Source organism: Lontra canadensis, unplaced genomic scaffold (genome assembly GCF_010015895.1).
Source record: "Lontra canadensis isolate GAN:19392208 unplaced genomic scaffold, GSC_riverotter_1.0 scaffold50, whole genome shotgun sequence".
Classification (NCBI taxonomy): domain Eukaryota; kingdom Metazoa; phylum Chordata; class Mammalia; order Carnivora; family Mustelidae; genus Lontra; species Lontra canadensis.
In genome coordinates this window covers 2,360,949-2,385,820 of record NW_022631044.1, presented here as the reverse complement: position 1 = coordinate 2,385,820, position 24,872 = coordinate 2,360,949, and the positions used below count along the sequence as shown (strand labels likewise).

The following is a 24,872-nucleotide window of genomic DNA, read 5'->3' as shown; positions in this document are numbered from 1 at the left end:
GGAACTTTTAAATCCTCTCTGCTCTCCTCTCCCTTTCCAAGGTCTCCTTTCCATTCCAGCTGCCTCTATGGGGTCAGAGAATTCCCAGCCAAAGCAGATGAACTCCAGGGTGCCTCTGAGACAATTTTGAAGCCAGAAAAATGAAGGTGCAAAGTCACACTGGAATTGGAAGAAAGAGGGGCATGTTCTCGAGTTCGACAAGCATTGGAGCTCAGTGTGTGAGCTTGGGGCCAATCCTGTCATGGTTCTGATGTGATGTAGGGCCGTTTACAGATGAAAAGGAACTTATTGTCACAGGAGGCATCGTTCCATGACTGAAGTGAGGACATCTTTATATTGGCACAGTGTTCATTGTTCCCATAATTGTTGGGCTCACCTGGAATCCAGAACCTACCAAAGGAAAAAAACAAAGCAAAACTTTGTTTCCAATGAAGAAATGAGTGGCTTCAACCCCAGCTATGACCCTGGGTGATCATCACGTTTTTGCACCCGTGCCTGAGAGGAAGGGGATAGGGCCAAGCCAGCCCATGGCTCTCAAGGCCCTACACAAACCCGCATGGCAAAGCCCGAGACTTAGAACAGGGGCCCTGCTGAGGCTGGTGGAAGGCCATGCTGCCAAACCCCAGAAGCCACGGAGAGGCCACGGATTTGTCCCCAGGCCCACAGACAATGAGTGGAGGAGAACAGGGAAGAACCACAAACACTGTAGTCACCCCATCCTTTGTGCCCTGGCCCTGACCCGGGAAAGTCAGGCCGGGAAGGAGGCTCTGGGGCTTACCGTGCACTCTGGACCTTGTCAAATGGAGTATTATCCACCCAGTACCAGTCCCCTTCACTCCCAGCTTTGGTCAGGCCAATCCAGTAGGAAAGTCCACCTGCCATCTTGTATAGAAACTCCTGTAGGAAAGGAGAAGGAGTGAGACACTGCCACGACTCAGCTGGAACGTTTGTCCCTCTGGGTGTCCTTCACCTGTCCTCCGTGACAGCACACACTGACCTCTCTCAAGCCCCTTCCCTATCCAGAGTCCATCTTCCAAATTCTGATTTATCTTTGCCCCACAACTTACAGACTCAGGACTTGGGCCTTTTGGCCCCTCAGGAAGCAGATGCTGGAGCGCAAGAAAAACTCAGCTGAACCCCAGAGCAGGGACCCCAGGAGAAGGGCCCAGGTCATGACAACTAAACGTAGTGAGCACTTAACATGGATCTGCTCAGCTCTTCTCTGAGGCAGGGACTATTCTCAGGTATGTTTCATGGATGAGCAGGCTCAGTTGATGAAGTTAAGGAACCTACCCAGGGCTCTAGAAGTGGTTAGGGGCAGGGTTGGGGCTCTTGACCAGACTCCAGAGCACACACTGTTACCTGCTCTAGCAGCCCACCTCCCAGATGAAAGGGACTCATTCAGTATTCTGCTGACCGGGTAGGAGACTTCCTGGGTTACGTTAACGTTATTAACGCCTTTGTTTTCTGGGCCCATGGAAAGATCGTACCTCCCAGCCCTCTCTGAAGCTGGGACTAGATCTTCATTTGCTTTGGCCAGTGAAATATGAGCAGAAGTGATATCTGTTATTTCCAGGCAGAAGCTTAAGGGCCAACATACAATTTGCCACATTCTCTCTCCCTGCTTCAGCAATTGTGGAAACACACGATGAGATGAAGTCTCTTTTGGCGTCAGTCCTTGAGTAACCACAGTGGGCAGAACCCCTTGCAGGCCTTTGCTGGGCAGGCAGTGTAACGGAGAAGTCATCCTCCACTGTTAGGTCACCAATATTCGGGGACTTTTGTCACTGCAGCATACTCTTGCCCATCCTGCCTGATACAGCTGTTAATACACCCCCTTCCAAAAGCCCGTCAGAACAGCACTCACTCACCTGTTCACTCTCCGAGGCCACTGAGGTCAGCTGTGAATCCCTGGACATACAGAACTGCTGGGCACTGTACCAGGTCTTTTGGACTTGAGAAAAGTAATAAAAGTTCTCCTTGAAGTACTTCCAGCCTTGAGAAATCATCTGCAGAATGTCATCTGGAGAACAAGGGTGAAAGATGAACACTGGGGTTCCTGTTTCCTTTGGGTGTTGTCTGTAGGGGGCTCTTGAGTGGGATCTCAGAGACAGCAGTGGGTAGGGCTGGGCTCTGGAGTCCGGGGGTTCTTGTGTAAGGGCTCAGGGACACTGTCCCACCTGCTGAAGGTCTGGCTGAGAGTGGTAGAGTGTCCAGGCTCAGAGAGGGGAGAGTTAGAGACATTGATCAAGAATCTGTCTTTCCCAGAAGAGGGAAGCAATTCTCTGTTGACCATCACAAGGGGCTGAGCTCCCCAGCTTTGGGGAAGGAACTCAACAGATAAATAGCTAGGTGTAGGCCAAAACAGAAACTCCCTAATGCCTTCATATTCTGTGCCTTGGTGTGAGAGCCCATGCTGGTGCCTGGTCCCTTCTCTCCAGCCCCTAAGTCCTCCAAGCCCACAGCTAAGCCCTTGCTTCTTAACTGTCCAACCACACCTGCCCGGCTCCTCTTCCCCTTCCTTCTGCACACACCAGCCTGCTGGCCTCATCCCTGTGGCTGGCAAGGTCCCACGGGCCACTGGTCAGCTTGCAATGTTCTTTCCTGAGTCACTTACTTTGCCGTCTGAGCAACTTGCTGATGTCCTCCAAATGGCTCTGGAGTCCCTGGATCTTTGCATTTAAAGAGCTGGCTTTACCCAGATCTCTTTTTAGTGCTGGAATCTGGGCATTTAAGTCATTGACCTCCTCCCATCTTCTTGTTAGCATCTGGATCTGGGCAGCGGCATCCCTCACACCAGCTTCCAACTTCCCGATCTGAGAACGCACATGAGCCAGGCTGGCATTTACCATCCGGACCTGAAGGCTGGTCACATCCACGTCGCCTCTGTTCCTCTTAATCTCAGAACCCAGAGTGCTGATGTTGTCCACGCTGCCTTTCAGCAACTGGGCATTGGTCTTTACATCTGATATTGTGCGCATAAACCAGGGATCTGGATTTGAGAAAGTTAAGAGGTGAGCCGAGGGGATTCTCAGGGCCTGGGAGTGTTGTCAGGGTGATAAAAGGAGGGGAAAGGAGGAGAGAGGCTCAAGCTCCCAAAGACCCGCTGCTCATGCTCCATTCATTTGTGACATATTCATTCAACACACATGTGATGGGAAACTAGCACTGGCCAGGAACTCTTGCAGATGCAGATAATGCAAAGACTAATAAAATACAGACCACTGGAGGACCTCACAGGCAAGTTGAAGTGGGGATTAGCACCCAGTCCTAAATTTTCTCTGCGTGTTCGGGGCACAAAGGATGCCCTAGTTACCCCCTTGCTGCATCCCAGGGGCTCCATCACTTGCTTCCCAGCTCTCTCCTTTTGGAGGCCCCTGCAGTGGCATCAGCTAGGGCAGCACCCATCCCACATCTGTCCACAGGCCCCTTGTGACCAGGGTGGGAGCCAACAATACAGACTTCTGACCTGAAAGTGACTTCTCCAGAGAATATGGAAAGAAGGAATTATGAAACCATTTCTCTGCTTCCCTCATCCCATCCACTGTCATGCTCTGCTCAGATCACAGGCTTGGTGCCAGGTAGGACTGACGATAAGCCAAGAGGAAACTCTGCTCAGAGGCGCCACATCTGAGACCAAATATGTCCCAAAGCCTTAAAGGGAGAAGACGAATGTTCCCTCCCCTTCTTTCTGGAGACCTGGTGGGAGGCAGAAGGCTCTGCTAGCGGAGAACAGGAGGGGCTGGACAAAGCAGAAGCGGAGGAGAGATGTCACACAGCTGGTGAACAAGGAGGAAGTCTCCTTTGATGGGCCCTCAGTAGGGATGGGAAGAAGAACGAAGAGAGCATGAAGGGGTCCTGGTAAGGATGGTGAACCACAAGATCTGTCCGCTCATTGGCAGCTTCTCCAACTAGTCAGTTGGGGCTGAGGATACAGTTGGAAGTCCTTCTTTTGTGGGGTCAGGAAATATTCTGCTCACTGCTAACAGCTGCCCACAAGGCTCCAAATAAAAGGGACCCAGCTCCAGGGGTGGGGATGACATGGGATGAAGAAATGGGTGAATGTTTCCTGGGGACAAAAGAACACATCCTTGAGCCCAAGCATGCAAGGGCTGATCCCAATCAGGAAAATCTTCCCAGAATCGGGAAGGAGAGAGCAGCAGCTCATCTTCCTGGGGACAGGGGACCCCGTGGCTGTACCTAGAAAGAGGAGAAATGAGACAACTGGAAAAGCCAGAGGTGGGAGACACAATTGGACAGCAGGAAGGACAGGGTCTGGATGTTTAGGGAGCTGATGGTGGAGAAGAACCAAGCGGGGACGATAAAACCCGAGGACTTACAGAGAATGGCCTGTAGCAGGATGGAGGCCGCGAGGCCCAGCATCAGGGTGATGACTGCAGCCCGGACCATGAGAGGCTTCCTCAGAACTAGGCACGGGTCCGTCTTGGGAGGAGGCTCTATCAGAAGAAGAAGAGAATGTTTGTTGAAGGACCTGCCAACAGCAGAACATACCACAGCAAGCAGACTCTGAGTAGAGGCTGGTGCTTGCCTCGGGGCCAGAGGGAAATGTTCTGCTTATCCACAGTGAAGTGCGCATCCGGGACCTCACTCTCAGCAGCCTTCATCCCGCACGCTCACCCCTGCAGCACAGGTGCTTCCAGCTGGCTGGCTCCCCGAGGACCTTTTATCCAGAAAAAAACGGGAAGTGAGTACCAGAGGAGGTGGTCTTATCATCCCAAAGTTCCCCATTCCTGGTTTAGACACCTTGTCTGGCCTCAGCCTCTCTGCAAAGTTCCGAGCTCTCAGGAAGAGGCCATTTGTCTTCTCCATGGGCCTGTTACACAGACATTTTAACTCTACTGTCCCAGAGCTACTCCAATTCTCTTATAAGACTCCTTTCAACCCTTATCCATCCACACAGGCATTCATACCATAAACACACACTGAGTGGCCTCCTAGGTACCAGACACTATACAAGGACTGGGCCACAAAGATGACTAACTCATAGTCTGTACTCCAGCAGCTCACAATCTGGTAGGAAAGACAGACCAGAGCAAATCAATTACAATAGAGTGTGATGGGCATATGCACCATTCAAGCAAGTACAGAGATGGAATAATGGTAAAAAGTTCCAGGGAGAAGGATTAGCATATTCAAAAGTAAGGGGGCATAAGACAGCATGGAGGGCCATTTGGTGGTGCTGGAATATAAAGTGTGTGACAGGCGTGGGAAGGGCATAGGGCAAGAGAGACAACTGGGGTCATAATAAGCAGCTTGAACTTTGACTTATGGATGACATGGAGCCAGTGAAGGCCTTCAGGCAGGAGAGAGACAAGGACAGGGCCACCGAAGACGGTTCACTCTGATAGTGGTGAAGAACATCAAATAGGATGTGGGAAGCCTGGAAGCAAGGCTTCCAGGGAGACCACTGGAATCATATACTTGCTGTTACTAAGGCATCCCAGATGACAGAGCATTGCTTTATAAAGTAGGGCTTGGAGATGCAACATATAAGTGTAAGATGGGGGTTCTCCTCCCTGCCTTCCTGCACTTGTGAGCTTCTCAAAGTGAAGAGGCTTAGCCCCATCAGGCCAGGAACTGCTCCTTCATATATGGGAGAAGCTCAGGGCAGAGGAGCTGATGCAGGGCTCAGGGAGGGACTAAGTTCTCTCCTGGGAAGCTTCTCATCTTTGAAGAAGTCTGCCGCAGCTGAGAAGCCTGGCACATAACAGACTCTAAGCCAATATTACTTGGAAGAGAGGAAAGAGAAGACAAGAGTGAAGAGGAGAGAGGGAGAGAAGGAGAAAAGGAAGGGATGAGGTCCAGATTAGATGGATGACTGGTTGGCTGGCTGGCTGAACAGATGAGAGATCAGTGGATGGAAGAATTGGTGGCTGATCATTTCGCAACCCTGAAACCTATCGTCTGTGGGTCGGGATCTGTCTTCTAGAAGCTACTGCTTCTTTCTAGCAGTTCCCATTCATTTCCACAGCAAAGACACGAGACAACTGTGATTTATATCTTACTCCAAAATGCATGACACTTCTGACCATGGGACGAGAAAGTTGGCCCAGCCTTAATGAATCTGAGCCAATGGATCTGGATGACAGGGTGGTGTCAGAGACAAGGGCAGGAAATAAATGAGGAAGGCCAAGAAAACAGCCACCCACCCCTGCAGAGGCTTCTGCTGCTTTGATAGGAGAGGATCCGGGGCACCTGGATGGCTCAGTCGTTAGGTATCTGCCTTGGGCTTAGGTCGTGATCCCAGGGTCCTGGGATCGAGCCCCACATCAGGACTCCCTGCTCGGCGGGAAGCCTGCTTCTCCCTCTCCAGCTCCCTTGTGCTTGTGTTCCCTTTCTCACTATCTCTCTCTGATAGGAGAGGATCCTACCTCCCTACTCAGCCCGCTATACTTACGGGCCCCTTGCTGCTCTCTCCGGGCAGACTGGGCCTCACACTGGAGCTGCTCCACTCACGGAATGAGGATGGATGCCCAGCTACAATCCTTTTCCCACATGGTGGGAAAGAAACTGGGCCACAGGGGTTGTGTCCCTTTTGCCCTATCTCATCTCTTCCCTACCCACTTTCTGTCTGTAGCTTCCAGGACTGCTACCTCTTCTAAACTCTGACGTTGGTTCATCCCCCAAACTGAAGGTCTCACCCTAACTGACTGCTTGTCTCCGAATGCTTATGACTATACCCACTCTCTTCAGGCTGCTCATTTGGTTGCAGAACTTTGGTTCTACCAGTGTTCAGAAAGGGTTAGAATGTTCTGATTCTGGGCTTTCGTGGTTGGTACCCAGTCAAACTCCAGAGTCATCTCAGACCTTCTGCTCCTGGCTCCAACCTGTCATAGTCCAGGGCCTGGGGGAGAAGAAGCAAAGTTACTCAAGATTCTGGTAGAAGGGGCACTGGGGGTCCTGGTCCCCTTCTAAGGCATGGGAGGGACAAAAGCCGCCACACAATATTACCTGGAGTGTGTGGCCTCTTCCCTGTCAAAGAGCTGACTTTTCCCAGACCTCTGCTGGTTTGTAGCATGAGGTACTGATGAAATGCCTCTATGCCCTCTCACTGGTCCCAGAAGAGGATCTAGAAGCCTCACCAGGATGGAGCCTACTGCATAAGAAGGCCTGGGCTTGGGCAGCATCTACTCTGAGTAATGGAAATGGGTGCCTCACATAGATATTCAGCTGATCCAGCATGAGGAAGCTAAGCAAGAAGCAACCGAAATCCTGGGCTGTGGGCCCACTGGGGTTTTAGAGATGGTGGATGTAGAAGTCCCAGCCATGAGGAGTTTCATTTCCCACTTGGCAGGGAAGGAGTGAGTCACGAGCTCTTTTCCTATGGCCGTGTTCATCTGTCCACAGGCACTGACTGAGCTCATCTCCCATGCATCCCTCTGGGGGCCTTTCTGGCCCCTGAGCTGAGAGCCTGGGAAGGAAAAAGAGAAGGAGGCAGGCGCCTCAACCATACTTTCCTGCCAGGAAAATGGGAGATTCTCCTGGACACTCAGGGAAGCCCAGCTCTTCCAAACAGAGGAGGAACTTTAGGCCAGAGTTGGAGTGACCAGAAATCACTGCTATGACGACAGGAAGGGAAGTTCATGGTCATCTCTCTGTTTTCCCACTTGCCATGCCCCTGGGGCTCTAAGACCTTCTTTGTAGAACGGTGGTGGAAGGAAACAGTTTGGCCACTTTTCCCCTTCTCTGGTCAGGACTCTTTCTGCTGGGGGTAGACCATGGACACAATCAGTGGGAGTGGAGAAGAGACGTAGGTTGCTTGAAATGCCCCAGCAGGACCAAGAGTCATCTCCAAGGAGAGGAATCCAGTTCCCTCCAGTCAAGGCATGGAGGAAACTAGAGTGGACAACACACTGGGAGAGGGGTGGGGAAAAGAAGAGGAGCACAGAGAGGGGAAAATGGCTATGATGTGAGAAAGAAGACACTGTGACATCTGATCAGGCTTGTTCACAGCATCAGAGGGGTCCCTTGTGTATCATGGGATGCCAGGTTTGACCAGCAGACCCCAGATAATCAAAGACTCCTAGGCTACCCTTTGGGTATGTGCTCTGGCAACAGGGGCAAGGGCAGAGAAATCAATAGGAAAGCGGTGCTAGGTGGGACCACTCATCCTTACATTCCTCTGGGACACCCACTGTGCACCAGGTGTGAGGAGAAAGACAGCCAGAGACCCTGCCCACAGAAATAGTGTTCCTCTTGTTGAAAACATGTGCATCTCCCAAGACTCTCCCAAGATTGAAAAGGACCAAGGACCCTGCAGGGGGCCTCTCCAGGCCTTCCTTGACCTTGGGAAGAGGTTCCTCTTTTTTGGAACATTAGGTAGGGGCAGGTTTCTCTGAAACAATGACCACAGGCCAGACGTCAGTGAATATACCATTACGTCTGGCGACACCATGTGCAGGGTGGTGTGGATATGAGCAAGTAGCCTGGCTCTGTGGAAGGATCGCTGTGTTTCAGGCAGAGGAAGCTGCTCTGAACCATCCAAGCCAAAGAGTTCTTGTATAATCGTCACTTCGTCCTTGAGCACAGGGATCCTGCTTGGCAGCTGGAGTCAGGTTCCCAATGCCCAGAGTGAGTGAAACCCAGCCACTGTCCAGTTCTGTCTTGATGTGACTTCCGTGACGCATGTGCTACGCAAATCTGTACCCAAACCCACAAAAAAGAACAGGACCTCCGAAAACCCCAAATCCCACAACAACATCTCCAATGTCACAACAGGGCTTTCTGGCCTCTGCAAACGAAAGCCACTAAGCCAATAAGTTTTAAAATCCCAATATATACCTACGCTCTAACAAATCATAACACCGTTCACTTCATGCCCTGATGCTGTGTATGGTTCCCTCCAACTTTCTACTTCAACTTTAGCAACAGGTTTCTCTTTCCAAATATTTCAATTTTGCTCCTTTGCAACAAGTGATGAGATAACTGCTCTCAGCCACCATTTTATGCTCTTAGGTTATTCTCCCAGCTTACCATGTACGAACTTCTTTCCCCAACTTAAGATCTCCAGCTGGCCCTTTAACTGGCTCAGTCGTCCTACCTGGAACCTTAAACTTCCTTTGCCTCCTGCTGCTCCCTAGAGACATTCCTGTTTCCTACCGGCTGCCTGCCGCTTTCATCCAGGACCTTAGGATGATCATCTCCCATCCTGTCTCCAGGATGTTCCTCTATGGGAAACATCCTCACAGGAATTCATGGTATTGCCTTGCATCCAGTCACTCCAGCATCCATTTACCCACCCAGTGAAATTTATCAAGTACTCGCGGGTGCCGGTCTCGACGCCTAGCTGTTGGGAACTCCACCTTGAACAAAACAGTCACGGTTCCTGTCCTGCAGCAGAATGCAGTTCTCTCTGAATAATTCTTGGCATTCCACCTGTGTTCTTGCAAGGAAAATAAAGTGTATCCATGATTAAGCCTAAAGCAACAACCAAAAAACCTGCAGTTTTAAATGGTGTAAAATATGACATTCTCCCAGACTACTCCTATTTAAAACACAGTACAGGGAGTGGCACCTGAGTGTCTTAGTCGGTTGAGCATCTGACTCTTGCTCAGGTCGTGATCTCATGGGTCCTGTGATCGAGCCCCGTGTCAGGCTCTGTGCTGAGTGGGGAGTTTGTTTGAAGATTCTCTCCCTCCACCCCTCCACTCCCACTCTCTCTCTCTCTCTCAAATAAACAATCTTTTAAAAAAATCAAATCAAATCAAACACAGTACAGAAATACAGGTCCAGGGGAACCTGGGTGGCTCAGTGGGTTAAAGCCTCTGCCTTTGGCTCAGGTCATGATCCCAGGGTCCTGAGATCGAGCCCCAAATCAGGCTCTCTGCTCAGCAGGGAGCTTACTTCCCTTCCTCTCTCTCTCTGCCTGCCTCTCTGCCTACTTCTGATCTCTGTCTGTCAAATAAATAAATAAAATCTTTTAAAGAAAGAAAGAAAGAGAAATATAGGTCCATGCTTTCATTTCCCGCAAGTAAATTTTTCTCCTAGTATATCTGACTTTCAACCACATGAAAACTATGCTCACAGAGCCCCCTTCCCTGGTGGGGTGGTGGAGCATGAGAGTTATGAGTGTAGGACCCAGCACAGGGGTCCTCAACTCCTGGAACACATTTATTTAAAAAAAAAAAAAGTCAAGGCCATGCCCCCCAAATTCTGACTTATTTGGTGTGGGTTGGGGCTCAGGCATCAACATCTTTAATAACTCTTGAGTGAGTCCTACATGCAGTCAAGGTTGAAAACCATCGATATAGTGGGAAAACCTGAGTTCTGGCATGGGATCTTGGCTCTTCCATACAGTGCTGCGTGGATGAGTTATTTAGGGGAGCGTATGTCACCTGTGTAAGATCAAGAGCAGTGAGACAACTTTCTATGGAAACACCTTAGTGCTGCATAACAAGATTTGCTCTGTGTAGAAGACTGGTGAATGAAGATGCCTAACAGCCCTTGTCCAGTGTTAATGATCTTGAACCGGCAAGGGAAAAAAGGACAGAGCCATGTTGTGGCCAAGAAACCCAAACCTCAAGACTCTACTGCTTCATGGCTCTCACCTTGAAAACAGTAACCCACAGCCCTGGCAGTCACTCACAGAAAACACTAACGTATTCACAGAGAATCAAGAACATGCCCCAAACCTCTCACCAAAGGCATTCAGCAAAGTCACCTTCTGGGTGCCAGACTACACTGGGTGGTCAGCAATAAACACAGGAGCTTACAATAAATATAGTCCCAATAAGTATATCACGTGCTGTGTTAAGTGACATGCAAGAGGACGACAAGGAGCACTCAGAGCCTGTGAACGGAAGACCTTGTCAGAGCTGGCCTTGCAGAACGACAGACTTGGGCCCTGAAGAGTCTGTTGCAGTCCCAGCTAGGAGACAATGCCTTGAAACACTGGGAGGTGCTCAACAGCATGTAGGATCTGCTTTAAAATAGGGCTGTTTTGGGGTGCCTGGGTGGCTCAGTTGTTTAACATTTGCCTTCGGCTCAGGTCATGATCCCAGAGTCCTGGGCTTGAGCCCCGTGTCGGGCTCCCTGCTCAGTGGATAACCTGCTTCTCCTTCTGCCTGCTACTCCCCCTGCTTGTGTTCCCTCTGTCTCTCTCAATCTTGCTCTACCTCAAATAAATAAATAAAATCTTTAAAATAAAATAAAATATGGCTATTTCAGGGTACCTGGGTAGCTCAGTTATTAAGTGTCTGCCTTCGGCTCAGGTCATGATCCTAGGGTCCTGGGATTGAGCCCCACATCGGGCTCAATCCCTGCTCGGCAGGAAGCCTGTTTCTCCCTCTCCCACTCCCCCTGCTTGTGTTCCCTCTCTCACAGTCTCTCTCTCTCTGTGTCAAATAAATAAATAAAATCTTTAAAAAATCATAATAAAATAGGGCTGTTTCTTCCCCCAAAGTACATGGATCTAGAGTATTTATACTAAGGAGTATAATTAGGTAGTATCTCTCACATTGACATAAAATGACCTATCCTCAATTGTCTTACTTCCTTTCTGAAAGTCTAGATCTGCTGACTGGGGGTACCCAGAGGAGAGATATTTGTACCAGAGAACACAACAAAGGTTCCCCTGACTTAGGAGCTGGGACTGCTATCAGGCTATTTCAAACACCTCATGCCACTGGAAAAAACAGGTTTAAGAAAAAAGATCATAGGTTTGGCAATGTCTCAGACTTGATTTTCCAAAAGCAGACACTGAGATGGCATTTGGTGTATAGGATTTTCTATGAAGGAGCAACATCTGCAGAAGGGAGTGGGCAAAGGCAAAATTAGGCAGAGAGAGAAGCAAAACTGTGGAACTTCAGTACAGGAGCAACAAACACGAGTCAGCCCCATGAGGAGCTCCAGAGCATCAATAACTCACCAGACTTGTCCCGTGTTAGACTAAAATGTCCCTACCTGATGAACCCTGCCTTAATCATTCGTTGAGTGTAGGCCACCCACAGAAGGACAGCCCTGAAGGAGCTGACAGCTGGAGACCATCTGCTCACAGCCCCAACAACCAGTTCAGGCAACAAGCTCTTCTTTGAAGGGGGCTCTGGGAAATATATCTCCATGTCTACCTTGTAGAATGGTTGGTCTGACAGTCAAGGGAAGAAGGTTCGCTGACACATAAATGGGATGTGGTAGGTATCCTCTAAGATGGTCCCCAATGATCTCGGCCTCCTGGGAGTCATGCCCTGGGGATCTTGAAAGAATGGCCCTCCCCCACTCGTCATGTCTTCAGATGAGACCACAGTGGCTGTTGCCCAACAGCCTGAAGGTGACCTCATGAGAGACACTGAGGCAGAGGTGCCCAGCTAAGCCACACCTAGATTCTAGCCCACACACACTGAGGTAAAGTGTGTCTGTTGTTAAAACCACTGAGTTTGGGGGTAATTTGTTAGTCAGCCATAGATGTCTAATATAGGGGGCAGGGAGGATTTTGACTGAAACTCAAGCAATAGATACCCTGGGGCATCTTCTAGGTCAACCTGTCAAGTTTGGCATCCTTAACAAATGGGCTGACCAACAGAGGAATAAGACAGCTCAGAAACAAAGGTCAAATTTATCCCACCAAGTCAAGAACACAGGCAGTCGACATGCTGACTGAAGAGCAAAGGAAGACAGAATAAATGGTCATGGAGGGTGGTCACATGGCCTTGTGAACTTAGCAGAAACAAGGTCTAAAGCCACTATACCTGTATTTCCTTCTTGCTGTGTCATGTATCTTTTTTATCTAATTTCATTTTTCTTTCTCTTTCTTTTCTTTTTCCTCTCACTTATCATTGGATACCCAGATAGGGTCATGACAGAACTAAAGAGGATGACACATCACTCAGTGATGCTGGACTTGGAGCTGGCTGCAGTAACTCAGAAGACAGTGGACTGTCCGCTCTTGGAAAGAAGATGTGTCTGGACAGCTTACAGCTGCACTAGGTCAGGCAAGAGCAGCTTGGGGAAGTGCTAGGATGAGGGAAAGTGTGTATACAGGTACTGGGCTGTAGAGATACTTGTCTCTTTGTCCAGGATGGCAGTACCCTTCTTAATAATGAAAAATCTCAAAATCAGTGGTAGATAGGACCACAACTCCGAGTCAGAAGACAAAAAGGATCAGACATTTCTTCTTTCAAGCTCCCTCAAATACTACTCAGGCACAAGCAATCAGATGTCACCATCTGCATGACCAAGACAATAATGCACTACCTCAGAGATACCAGAGTCTTCAAGGGAATTCTTTTTTTTTTTTTAAAGATTTTATTTGTTTATTTGACAGACAGAGATCACAAGTAGGCAGAGAGGCAGGCAGAGCGAGAGGAAGGGAAGCAGGCTCCCCGCTGAGCAGAGAGCCTGATGTGGAACTCGATCCCAGGACCCTGAGATCATGACCCAAGCCGAAGGCAGCGGCCTAACCCACTGAGCCACCCAGGCGCCCCTCAAGGGAATTCTTGAAGGGAGTCTTCTCTGATGTCCTCCTTTCCTTGGTCCTGCCCCATTTTCCAAACCTTCACACTGAGTCTGAGAACAAGTGGTTACCTTCTCAATAAATTTCTTACATGCTTAAACTATGCAGATGCGGGCTTGTTGTTTTGATCAAGAACCCTAACTGATACACCCACGGACAGATCTCCTTCCTATTAGGATTGATCCAGTTTTCCCTGCAGTGTGTTAAATGGAACACTTGTCCAGAAGTATGCTCAAAATGGGTTCAGAGGTTAAATAAGTTTGGTAAACAGTCCATGCTGTATGCATTTCTTGAAAAGTCATGGTAGCTGCGAGCATATTAAAGGTTCTGAGAAGTCCTGTGTTAAGAAAATCTGTTTAACATTGTTTATAACAGGGTTTCCATTGTCATTTTTCTTTTACACTTATTTGACGACACTTCTCACTCTGAGAAACACTGTCCTGAAGCCAAAAAAAGGAAGATTCAGAGAGAGACTGCAGTTCCCTCCAATTTCTGAGTTCCAGTTTGTTTGCTCTATGAGGTCTTGCCACTTCCCCAGCTGAATCACACAAAGAGTCATCACCCCCTTCCAAAGAGGCTACCCATAGAATATCAGCCCTAATCTGTTGAATATTATGTACCTTCCCCCTTAATTTCATATACTTTTCTTTGACATTAATTATTTTCTTCTCAGGTCTGTTAAAGGCCTCTCTATGTGGCTTTATTAACCTTAGAATTACTAATAATTGCTTTACCAAATCTGAAAATACAGCAGATCCCCCTTGTTAACCATTTTTGAAATAAAATTTTCTTAGTTATTCTTGTTCTTTCGAATTACCTTTTGGTGAGTTACAGAAACAAAGTCCAATGCAATTTTATGCAAAGGTTAATTTTAGTAAATTTAGTAATTTTAGTAAAGCTGTAAAATAATTTAGGAAGACCTGACATCCTTAAAATAGTCTTCACATCTAGAGCCATATGGTATCTGCTTCTGTTATATCTGTCAGTCTACATTTTTGAGTTTCCTTCAGGTAGGTCCCAGCCTTTTTCTTTTCAAGGGAAGAAGACAAGGCTATTCTTATTTGTAGATGAAATGATGTTTTCCCTAAGAATCTGAAAGAACCATCTGGAATAGTAATTTGAATTGATAAGAGAGTTCAATAATCATACAGACAAAACAATCCACATGAATAACTTTCCTGGGTACACAAAACAACCCATTAAAACTACGACTATATAGAGATATAGGGGGGATCCCAGATATATTTAGGAGCAGAATTAACAGGACCTGGTAATGGGTTTGGTGTCATTTGTGGGCCCCCTTCTGCCCCACGATCACTCTCCAGAAAGAACCATATTGGATTATACAATCTCATTTCAATTTTAGAGTCCAAATTTTATGTCTAAAGGACACTTTTCAAAATTTTTGGCCATCCTAGCTTCAGCCCTGCTGGTGAGGTCTTTGCTACATTTCCTCATCTCGTTCTTTTCATTCCAGTCAGGCGGAAGTGGTTTGGTTAGCTGGTCAGCTCCCACCCCACCATTTTTCTCAGAAATATGCCTGTAAGCCTCTCTGTGACTATTTCTCTCTCGCTCTTGCCTGATTGTCTGATGAAGCAGGAGGGGATGATCTGTTAGAGTTGGACTGGGAAACTGAAAAGAAGAGTGCAGATTTAGAATAGCAGTAGAGGAGAATGGAAGAGGAAGCTCCCTGGGGATGAGGAAATGGACAGACAGCCCTGAGAGGACATATTCATACAGTGGCCTTGTACATTTCAAAGGCTCTCAGATCCTTTGAAAAAGGAATCTACCATGCATGGAGGTTGGCAAGGGAAATGACAACATTCCTTTTCTGGACTAAATCAAAACCTCGCAAGTTATACCTTCAGGAAAAAATATATCAATGTAAATATTGTTATCAGGACACTGACTTGTTGAGTGACAAGCAATCGGAATTACAGGCTTTCAAGAATAAAAGGTTACATTCACAGCACTTAACAACCTCTGAACTCCAGACATCCTAAAAGATTCTTTTGTTATATGAAAACAGAACAGGATTATACCTGTTCAAGTCTTCTCACTGGCAAGGAGAGTAAAATTGGTGTTCTTTGTATATTTTCGCAATACACCTGTTCATCAGAACTCACTTTAAATAGGTCTGTTTCAGGGCACCTGGGTGGCTCAGTGGGTTAAAGCCTCTGCCTTCGGCTCAGGTTATGATCCCAGGGTCCTGGGATCGAGTCCTAACCTGGGATTGAGCCCCGTCCTGGGATTGAGCCCCACATTGGGCTCTCTGCTCAGCAGGGAGCCTGCTTCCCTTCCTCTCTCTCTTCCTGCCTCTCTGTCAAATAAATAAATAAAAATCTCTAATAAATAAATAAATAAATAAATAGGTCTGTTTCCCTACAGTTACGTGGGAGGGAATGCTTTCTGCTATAGTTTCTAAGATCTTTTCACCAGCAAGCACGCTTAAGGTTAAACCTACTCTCAAGATTAAGTCCTTTAGTCCAGGAGGAAAGTCCTGGGAAACTTTAATATGGGGGGTGGGGGGAGGTAGAAGAAAATTTTAAACAAATGAAATATGCAGTAGTATGCTCAAAGACATTTAACAACTGGCTCTCTAGATCTAGAGGAGAAGCCCCGATCTGTAATATTTGCCAATTGTCATTGTGTAAATATTTCCACCACGGCCATTAAGTAACCAACACGATGTCACTGAAAGCAGAGTTGAGAAAAGATGCATATGATAGGCTTTTCACGGCCTGTAAGGGCTAATTCTAGCACACCACTAAGAGATAAGTAATGTTTTCCTCCTGTGCCCCAATCTATCCAGTTATGTGGTTTTTCTCCAACCTTGCACTCCAGGAAGGAGAGGAGGAGATGCAGCTGTAGGTTGGCGACAGAAGGACAGGGGTACTGTTAAATGCTATCAGGGAGACCTAAAGAGGGGAAAAGATTCAAAGACCCAGCATAAAATAGAAGGAATGAGCGCCCAGCCCACTTAGGGGTCCTCCATTCTGAGCATTTATTTGTCCATTTCCACCAAAAATGTGCTATTGTTTGCTTTAAGTTCTGTCTGTAAATTCCAGAAGTAACTGTTCCTCTTCCCTGGCCACAGGAGGCCTGGCTGTCCCCCACGACCACAACTCCCTGATGAGGGCACAGCTCCCTTTCCTGGCTGTGGTTTCCAATTACCTTCTTGGGAGTGTGTGACTTGACAAGGGAATCCCCTGGTTTCTGGGTACTTTCCCTGAAGTGAGAACCATGCCCAGTGTTTAGCCACTGCAGAAATGGGGTGGGGGTGGATAGCTATCTGTCCACAAAGAACAAAAACTCTTCCCATGGGTATAGTAGCTCCAGGTACCTTGGGACATTTCCCAGGTATGGGAAGAAATGAGATGCATAATGGGATTAGGCAGTTCCTTGCTTCAAAGGATGCTCATTACCCTGGAAAGAAAATTAAATACCTGTCATCTTCAACAAAACACTTCAGGATCTGGCATCTGTCTACCTCCATGTTCCTATCTCTCACCACTCCTTCTCACTGACTTTCTTCACATTTGGAAATATTCCAAGCTTGTTTCTTCCCCAGGTCCTTTGCACTTGCAAATGTATGTATGTATATATATGTATGTACATATACAAACTTTCTCTTGCTGAATCATTTGAAAGTGAATTGCAGCATGGCGGCATTATTTGATATTTCTTCATTTATTCTAAAAACAAGGACATTCTCCTCCATAATCATAATACCATTACCACACTCAAGGAATTTAATGTGGCTGCAATATCTAAACTATATATGTCTAAAAAATAAGTCCCTTACACCTGGGGGTGGGGAGAAGGTCCTGACTCTAGGATCCAACTGAAGTTTGTGCATTGCATTTGATTGTCATGGTCCTGGAGTTTCCTATAACCTGGACCAGGCTCACTGCCTCATCCTCCCACGTGCGCGTACACACACACACACACACACACACACACACACACACACATCTTTTTATCATTCATGACACTGACATTTTGGAGAGTCCAGGCCAGTTGCTTGTAGAATGTTCCCAGTTCTGGCTTTGCCTAATTGCTTCCTCATGATTACACTCAACTTACGATTTTCTTTTCAAAACACTGTGCAGCTCAACAGCCCCTCGCAGGTAGAGTGCTGAGTGGTGACTGAGCTGGGGACCCAGCAGGTGTGCACCAACTGTGGCTGAGCCTGGCCTCCAGGTGTCTCCTGGGATCCACTGTCCTGATGCTGCTCAGATCTTGGGTCCTTCTAAGCTGGAACAGTAGTGAGGAATTTTTCAGCTAAGGGCCATGGAGCCAAGGGTTTGTTGTTTTCTGACAGCAGTATCTGAACCCCTGGGGCAAACATGTCTTAATGGGGGACATAGAAACCAAGAAGTTGGGGTGCCTGGGTGGCTCAGTGGGTTAAGCCGCTGCCTTCGGCTCGGGTCATGGTCTCAGGGTCCTGGGATCGAGCCCTGCATCAGGCTTTCTGCTCAGCGGGGAACCTGCTTCCCCCACCCCCCGCCTGCCTCTCCATCTACTTGTGATCTCTCTCTGTCAAATAAATAAATAAAATCTTAAAAAAAAAAAAAAAAGAAACCAAGAAGTGGGACACCTGGCTGGCTTGGTTGGGAGAGTGCACAACTCTTGATCTTGGGATCATAGATTCGAGCCCCACATGGGCATAGAGCGTACTTTAGAAGAAGAAGAAGAGGAAGAAGAAGAAGAAGAAGAAGACGACAAAGAAGAAGAAGAAACAACAAACCAACGAGGAAGCAACTGTATCCAGAAGGCTGTGTCACAGGGACCCCTGACCAAGACTAAGAAGATGCCCCACAAAGTGGAAAGATTGTTTCCTGCCAGGACTGGCACTCAGTGTGTAACCTGGGACCACAGAACCAGACATGTCACACATCTGGGACACCAACCACACCTACCTAGTGTGAGGAGGGATGATATCTTTACTATGTGAACCCTGAGAGCAGAGGTTGGGTCCTAATCTCCCGAGATACCCTGAGACTCTGCTAGTGGTGTCTTAAAAGCCATCCAGGAACTTGGGTTGAGCTAGTTCAAAACTAAAGTGATTGAATGAAGACTTCTACTTCTGTCCAAGAAGGAATAACAGCGGAAGAAGAAACAACATTCAAGAAACCATGATCTTTAAGACACTGGACATCATCAGGATGCCTGGGTAGCTCAGTCAGTTAAGCATCTGCCTTCAGCTCAGGTCATGATCCCAGGGTCCTGGGATCAAGCTCTGCATTGAGCTTCCTGCTCTGTGGGGAGCCTGCTTCTTCCTCTCCCTGCTTGTGCACTTGCACACACTCTTTCTCTCTCTCACCGATAGATAAAATCTAAAAAAAAAAAAAGACACTGGACAATAGGCAATGAAAGACAGGAACCCTGAGATGTAGGAAACAAGTGAGGGGAGCCCTACAGTTGCCCCTGCTGTATCTTGAGAGCTTCCACAGTGTACAAGGAAAGAACAGGCAGAGCCCAGCATACTCCCTCAGTTGACGGGACAGAACTGAGAGTCCAGGAAGATGGAGGCCACTACAGAGCACAGCACAGAGCTCCCAAGAGGAGAGAGCTGCACAGATGCTCAACTCCAGAGAGCTGCAGAGGTTCTCCTCCAGTGTCCGGGAGAGTACTGGCCACGCGTCTGGTCATTAAACAAAGATCTGTAGAGCTCACACTTCATTAATCAATATGTTGAACACCACATCAAGTACTAGTGATATACTATATGTTGGATAACTGAACATAATACTAAAAAAAATCAGTAGGAAGAGTGTGGAATCCCATTCCCTACTGTCCTGCCTCTGCCTCTCCTTATCACAATTACACCATGCTTTCTCCATCAGTGGCCCATAGATGGCGCCATTACCTTTGCCTGGACACAGAATTACTCAAGGCTACCACTTAGAATACGGTTTTTACAATGTGTGTGAAATCTGGTCCTCCTTAAAATTTTGTAGGATGGCATGAGAGTTATAATGGAATCCTGGCCTTCCAAGAATTCCAAACCCCCTTAATAAATGTAGCAAGCAATACTAGTAATCCCATCCCTATCCCTCATTCCCAGGCCAGGACCCATGAGGCTTCTGTAAATGCATAAAGTAGGGGGATTCTTTGAACAGAGAGAGACAGGTGATGGCTTTATGGAATGGCCTTATCCCCAAACAGCAGATGCGGACAATCAGTCTTGGCCTACAGAAACCAGCCAGAGTGGAGGTGGCCTCTCTCCCACCAGCTGTGATTGTTCAATACAGCAAGCCCTGATGGGATCAGTCCCAAGAATCTAGAACATTTAGAAATGCCAGGTCCCTGTTGGGAGGAGACCCCCCTGCAAACAGGAAGAAAGGCAGCAGGGGGACTCCATGTTTGCCTGCTCCACCAAAGCTGTTCTTGCCAAGGGCAAGAAGACCTCCACCAAAAAAGAAAGACACCTGGACAACAAGTGCCTCCTGATAATGATGCAAGTACCACTCACGAGGTTCTATTGTCCAAAACCGGGAAAAAAAAGAAAAATCAAACCTGAATCTGATAAGTCCTCCAAATCAAACTGCCAGAGAACAAAGCAACATGGTTAAAGACACCAGAGGGGCCAGCAAAAGCCAGCGTCAAAAATTCGAAGGATTTATTGTCTAGTTTTTACATGTGTGTGCATGCACACACAAAGTTGAACAGTTACAGATTTTAAAAGCCTAAAAGAGGGCCATCTGGGTGGCTCAGTCATTAAGCATCTGCCCTCAGCTCAGGTCGTGATCCCAGGATCCTGGGATGGAGCGCCTCACCTTGGGCTCCCTGCTCAGCGGGAAGCCTGCTTCTCCCTCTCCCTCTGTCCCTGCTTGTTTTCCCCTCTCTCACTGTCTCTCTCTCTCTGTCAAATAAATAAATAAATAAATGCCCAAAAGAGTGTATCAGATGGACACAATGTATATGGGTTTTTCTTTTTTGGGGGGATACTGACTGAAATAAGCTACTTGTAAAAAGACACATGAGATAATATAGAAAATACAGACAATGACTAGGTATTTGGCAATGTAAGAATTAGTACTAATTTATAGCTATCATTATTGCATTATTGTGGTTATTCTAAAGAGTTCTTCCCTTTTTTTGAGAGTTCTTACTTCTTAGACATACTGGAGTTTTTGTAGCAAAATGATATAATATGTGGGACTCGCTTTAAGACAATTTGAGGGAGAACAATAGGGGTGGAGATCAAATAAGATCAGTCAGTTGTTGAAGCTGGGTAATTGGTATATGGCAGTTATTATACCAGTCTCTCTGCTTATGTATTTGCTTAATACATAATAAAATACATAATAAATAATAAATACATAATAAAAGGCTAAAGAGAGAGAGAATTTCTTAGCAAAGTGCCCCAGGCAGCCATAGTCAACCAATCAGAGTTGAGATGATAGAGCAGCCTTCTCTGCTCAGCTCTGGGCTGGGGCATGGTAATCCTGACAAAGAGGCTGTGAACCAGGAAAGAACCCAGCTGTCTTAAAGGTGAGTCTGTTCAGATAGGGTCAGAAATCTGATCCTTAGAACCTGGCTATTTTTACAGAAGGCTTGCTTACTTGCTTTCCTTCTTTGTGCGTGTGTGTGTCTGTGTCTTTTCGTTGTTACTACTTTTCTCCCTCAATCTTTGGTAAAATTCTTTTATGAAAATTACAAATTCCTTCAGAGGTAATCAGAAGGACCAGGGGAAGCTGGGTTCAATCACTAAATGCTGAGACCTGCACTCTCATACCCAGCCCTCTTCTCCCACTGGCTCCCAACCTGCTAGAAACTTCGCCTTTCCCTCCTAGCAGGGAACTGGGAGAAACTTCTCTGGGGCATCTAACCACTCCAGGAGACATATTTTGAAGGCAATGAAATGGATAGAGGCCTGGGAGGAGCTGGAGACTTCCAACTGACCATCCCCATAAGGACCAGATTTATAGAGCATATAACAGGGTTTGAAGTGAAACATTTGTTTGCCTATGTGCAGTTTGGAGCAAGCTGCATTTCCATGTTATCATGTTTTTACATTTTTAAGGAGACTGGGCTACGTGTGTTTGCCTCCTCTCCCAGATTCCACGAGGAGTGGGGGTCGGGGGGGCAGCCCAGCCTGGAGCAGGAGGGGATATGAGGCATGATTGTAGCTCTTGGTATCTAGAACAGAAGTGCCAGTTTTGACCTGGAGGCCACATAATATATTTTAAAAACTGGGCTTTCAAGGTTATTCATACAGCATGAGACTCACAAATAACATCCCTTAGCCTCTCAATAAGTACCCAATTTGATGTAACTTTGCCTTATTCTCATCCATTGCTTACTGTTACCTTCATCTAAGTGTAGCTTCCTTTTCTCTTCTGTTTCTATTAGGTTTCTATAATAATAACGAAATTTTCTTTCCTTGTCGAAACCAAAACACAGCTGTTGTGAATCTTTTGTTCAGAATACCTCTTCTGGATATTTAATTTTCTCTCTTTCTATGACTTCTGTTATCTGGACTCTGGCATTTGTACTTCTACTGCCATACCTCTTAACTTCAATTCAAAATTTCCTAATTATTTATTCTTCACTGCTTCCTTCCGTAAGACATCTGATCTTGCAATATTAATTGTACCCATTCTATTATTTATCCCATCTGTTGTGTTATTTCAACTATTGTATTGCTCACATTTAATATTTCCTCTCACTTCTTTTTATGATTCCTTATTCTTATATTATTAATATCTTCCCTGCTTCCTTAAGTGTATTTATTGAGGTTATTTTAAATTATTGATCCATCTGTTCTAATACTTCAAAAGATATGTGTTATCGCCTTTGTTACTTTCTTTTGAGAAACTTGTTTTCCTCAGGTGTCTAGCTTTTTTGGCTTGTGAGTTCATATTCCCCACAAAATTCCAACCACTCTGTCTGATAGTGAGTTCAGGGAAAGAACAGAAGTTCAAACTCTGGTCCTTGTCAGCCGTGTGAACATAAATGGAAGGGAGAAGATGAGCCTACGATGAGCACCAGAACCACAAGTAATCACACCTGTGTGCTCTTACCCCACTTTTCTACTTTGGATCCCATGGAATGGGTGGTCTCTTGGGTTGTGACCCCCTAGCCCTGGGAGTGTAGAAGAGGAAAAGTAGAGAATAAATTCAGGAGGCCAGTCAGTTCCCAGTGACTTTCCCAGTTACCCCAACAAGACCTGTTCTCTGTCCAAATAGTACCCCAACGACACCTAATTAAGCTCGATTTTCACAGAGTGAGGGAGGACATGATGTTTTCCCAAAAGCAACAGAGTAGGGACAGGCCAAATCAAAATTAAAATAATATTCTGCCCCAAATTAAACAGACACTTTCGTCTCTTTGCAGCTTTTTAAGTTAATAAGTATCTCAAATACACACAGACACACATACACATACAGTGTCTTATCATCAGATTCCAGGGTCCTCTCCCAGCCTGTGACCCTAATGTCTAGGTAGCTACAACACTGTCCATGTTGAAATCCTCCCCATTTTCACAACCCACCAAAAAATGCCACTTCCTTCATTAAGCCTTCTCTGAACACCATGGCAAGATCCTCTCCTCTCTGAACTCAGCCCACATTGGCAACAACTTTTATAGGTCCTGATCGCTTTCTACCACACAATTTCATTATTTGTATATCTATCACATCTCCTCTGCTCATTCATGTGGCCTCGAGGAATGCTACTTTGCTGAAACAGGCCCATGATTCAAAACACCACAAATTCCCAGTGGCATCCTCTAGGCTCACTTTAGATGATTCTCATACACAGAAGCCACATATTTGCCCTTCTAAATGGCCCCGAGCCACTGTCCTGAACACGGGTCCACCACATCCAGAGCAGTGACCTGAGGAGCACCAGGATCTCACATGCTGACAGGTCAATGAATTAATGGCCATAGACCATTTCCTTCAACTTTACATACACGACAAAACAGAGCCACAGAAACCAAGAGTCCAAAGTGACCAGATTTAGAGATGACAGCAACAGCCTCTGACTCTCTTCTGTGATTGTTTTCCTGGAGAACAGTACTCAGTCAGGGAAGGCCTTCTCACAGGACAGAAGAGCAGGCTAGAAAAAGCCTGTCCTCCTGATCTTTCAGAGGACCCAACTTCCCCAACATTTTCGGTATTTTTGTTGTCATATTTTACCTGTTCAGCTAAAGACAGCGGTTGTCCTCTTGTTAAGTTGGCAAACACAGTTAAGAACTGTTGCCCCATGGTCCTGAAGGATCTAATCTCCAGCCACCTGCCCAATGTGTGACAGGAAGCTCAGGAAAGAGCCAGGTGAGGCCTGGAACAAAGCAGACACAAATGCACACATCAGAACTTCCCCCCCATCTGTCTTCGTAGGGCCCTTCTGCACAAGAAAGTTCCACCTGGTGGGCTCTTACAGAGTCTACCATGCTTGTTCAGGTGTAACCTTATGGTGACCCCTGACCCTCCTGGTACCAGGCTTGTTCTTTATACTCACAGTTATTCTCATATCATCATTCTGTGCTATTTGCTCCTATATCTGTTTCCTCTACCAGACACTGAAAATGACAACACTGAAGGGAGGAGGATGGTGATGTCAGGCCACAGGGCGGCCTGGGGTGGGGGTGGTCATTGTTCACTACCACAAAGTGGGTGTTTTCATCATCCTGGTACCCTCAGAACTCAGGAAGGGCTTCAGAAACTAATACAGGATGCCCTTTGGCCCCGCGGCCACAGCTCTCTGGGCTCCGGGTGGTAAGGTCCCGCCCCCTTGCCACCCCCTGCCAAGGGACCCGGGTTTAGGGAGAGCGGACTCCAGCACCTAGCGCAGACAGATAAACCAGAGAAATGAAACCCGCTCCTGGCCTCTGTTCCAGGCGTTCCCGCCGACTTCACTGGGTTCTGCATCCGGCTCGCGGAGGCTGGTAGAACCAGGAGGGCCGGCGCCCTCGCCCAGCGCGCATGCGCAGTCGTCGGCGCGGGGGCGAAACCCCCTTGTCTCTTGAGCTCGCAACCAGCAGGGGGCGACACGAGGACGCCTCCCTGCTTGTGGCCAGGAGCTAAAAACGTTGTGGCTGGAGGGTGGGCTGGCACCTCACTGGAGCCGCGAGGAAGAGAAGAGAAGCGCCCAGCTTCTCCCGGTAAAATTAGCGGAAGGATAGGACGTGGCAGTAGAGAGCATGCTGGCGCGACCCCCGCCGTCCCCGCCACCCCATACCGAGCGCTTGCATGCTCCCCCCCACCGTCAGCGTGGTGTGGCAAGGGGTTGAGAGGTGCAGTGGCTGAGGAAACAGGCTTCGGCCTGAGACTGAAAGACTTTCAGCCTCACCGTTTACTCTGATTTTAGGCACCTTATCTGGCCTGAGCCCTGGCTTTCCTACCTATTAAATGGGGGTAGTAGACCCCACTTCACTGGGTCATTATGGAGC

At 47.3% G+C, this 24,872-nt stretch overlaps 1 protein-coding gene across 1 annotated transcript; it reads right to left on the bottom strand.

Moving 5' to 3' along the window:
- On the bottom strand, positions 1 to 24,203 carry CD207 (CD207 molecule). The gene is made up of 8 exons (XM_032873687.1): positions 23,942 to 24,203; positions 23,620 to 23,761; positions 4,550 to 4,681; positions 4,341 to 4,457; positions 2,618 to 2,992; positions 1,872 to 2,023; positions 779 to 897; positions 1 to 390 (listed from the first exon to the last, which is right to left on the bottom strand). Exons 3-8 carry the CDS (start codon positions 4,623 to 4,625, stop codon positions 240 to 242), a joined length of 990 nt encoding a protein of 329 aa, XP_032729578.1. The 5' UTR covers positions 4,626 to 4,681; positions 23,620 to 23,761; positions 23,942 to 24,203; the 3' UTR covers positions 1 to 239.
- Positions 24,204 to 24,872: the final 669 nt, after the last annotated feature.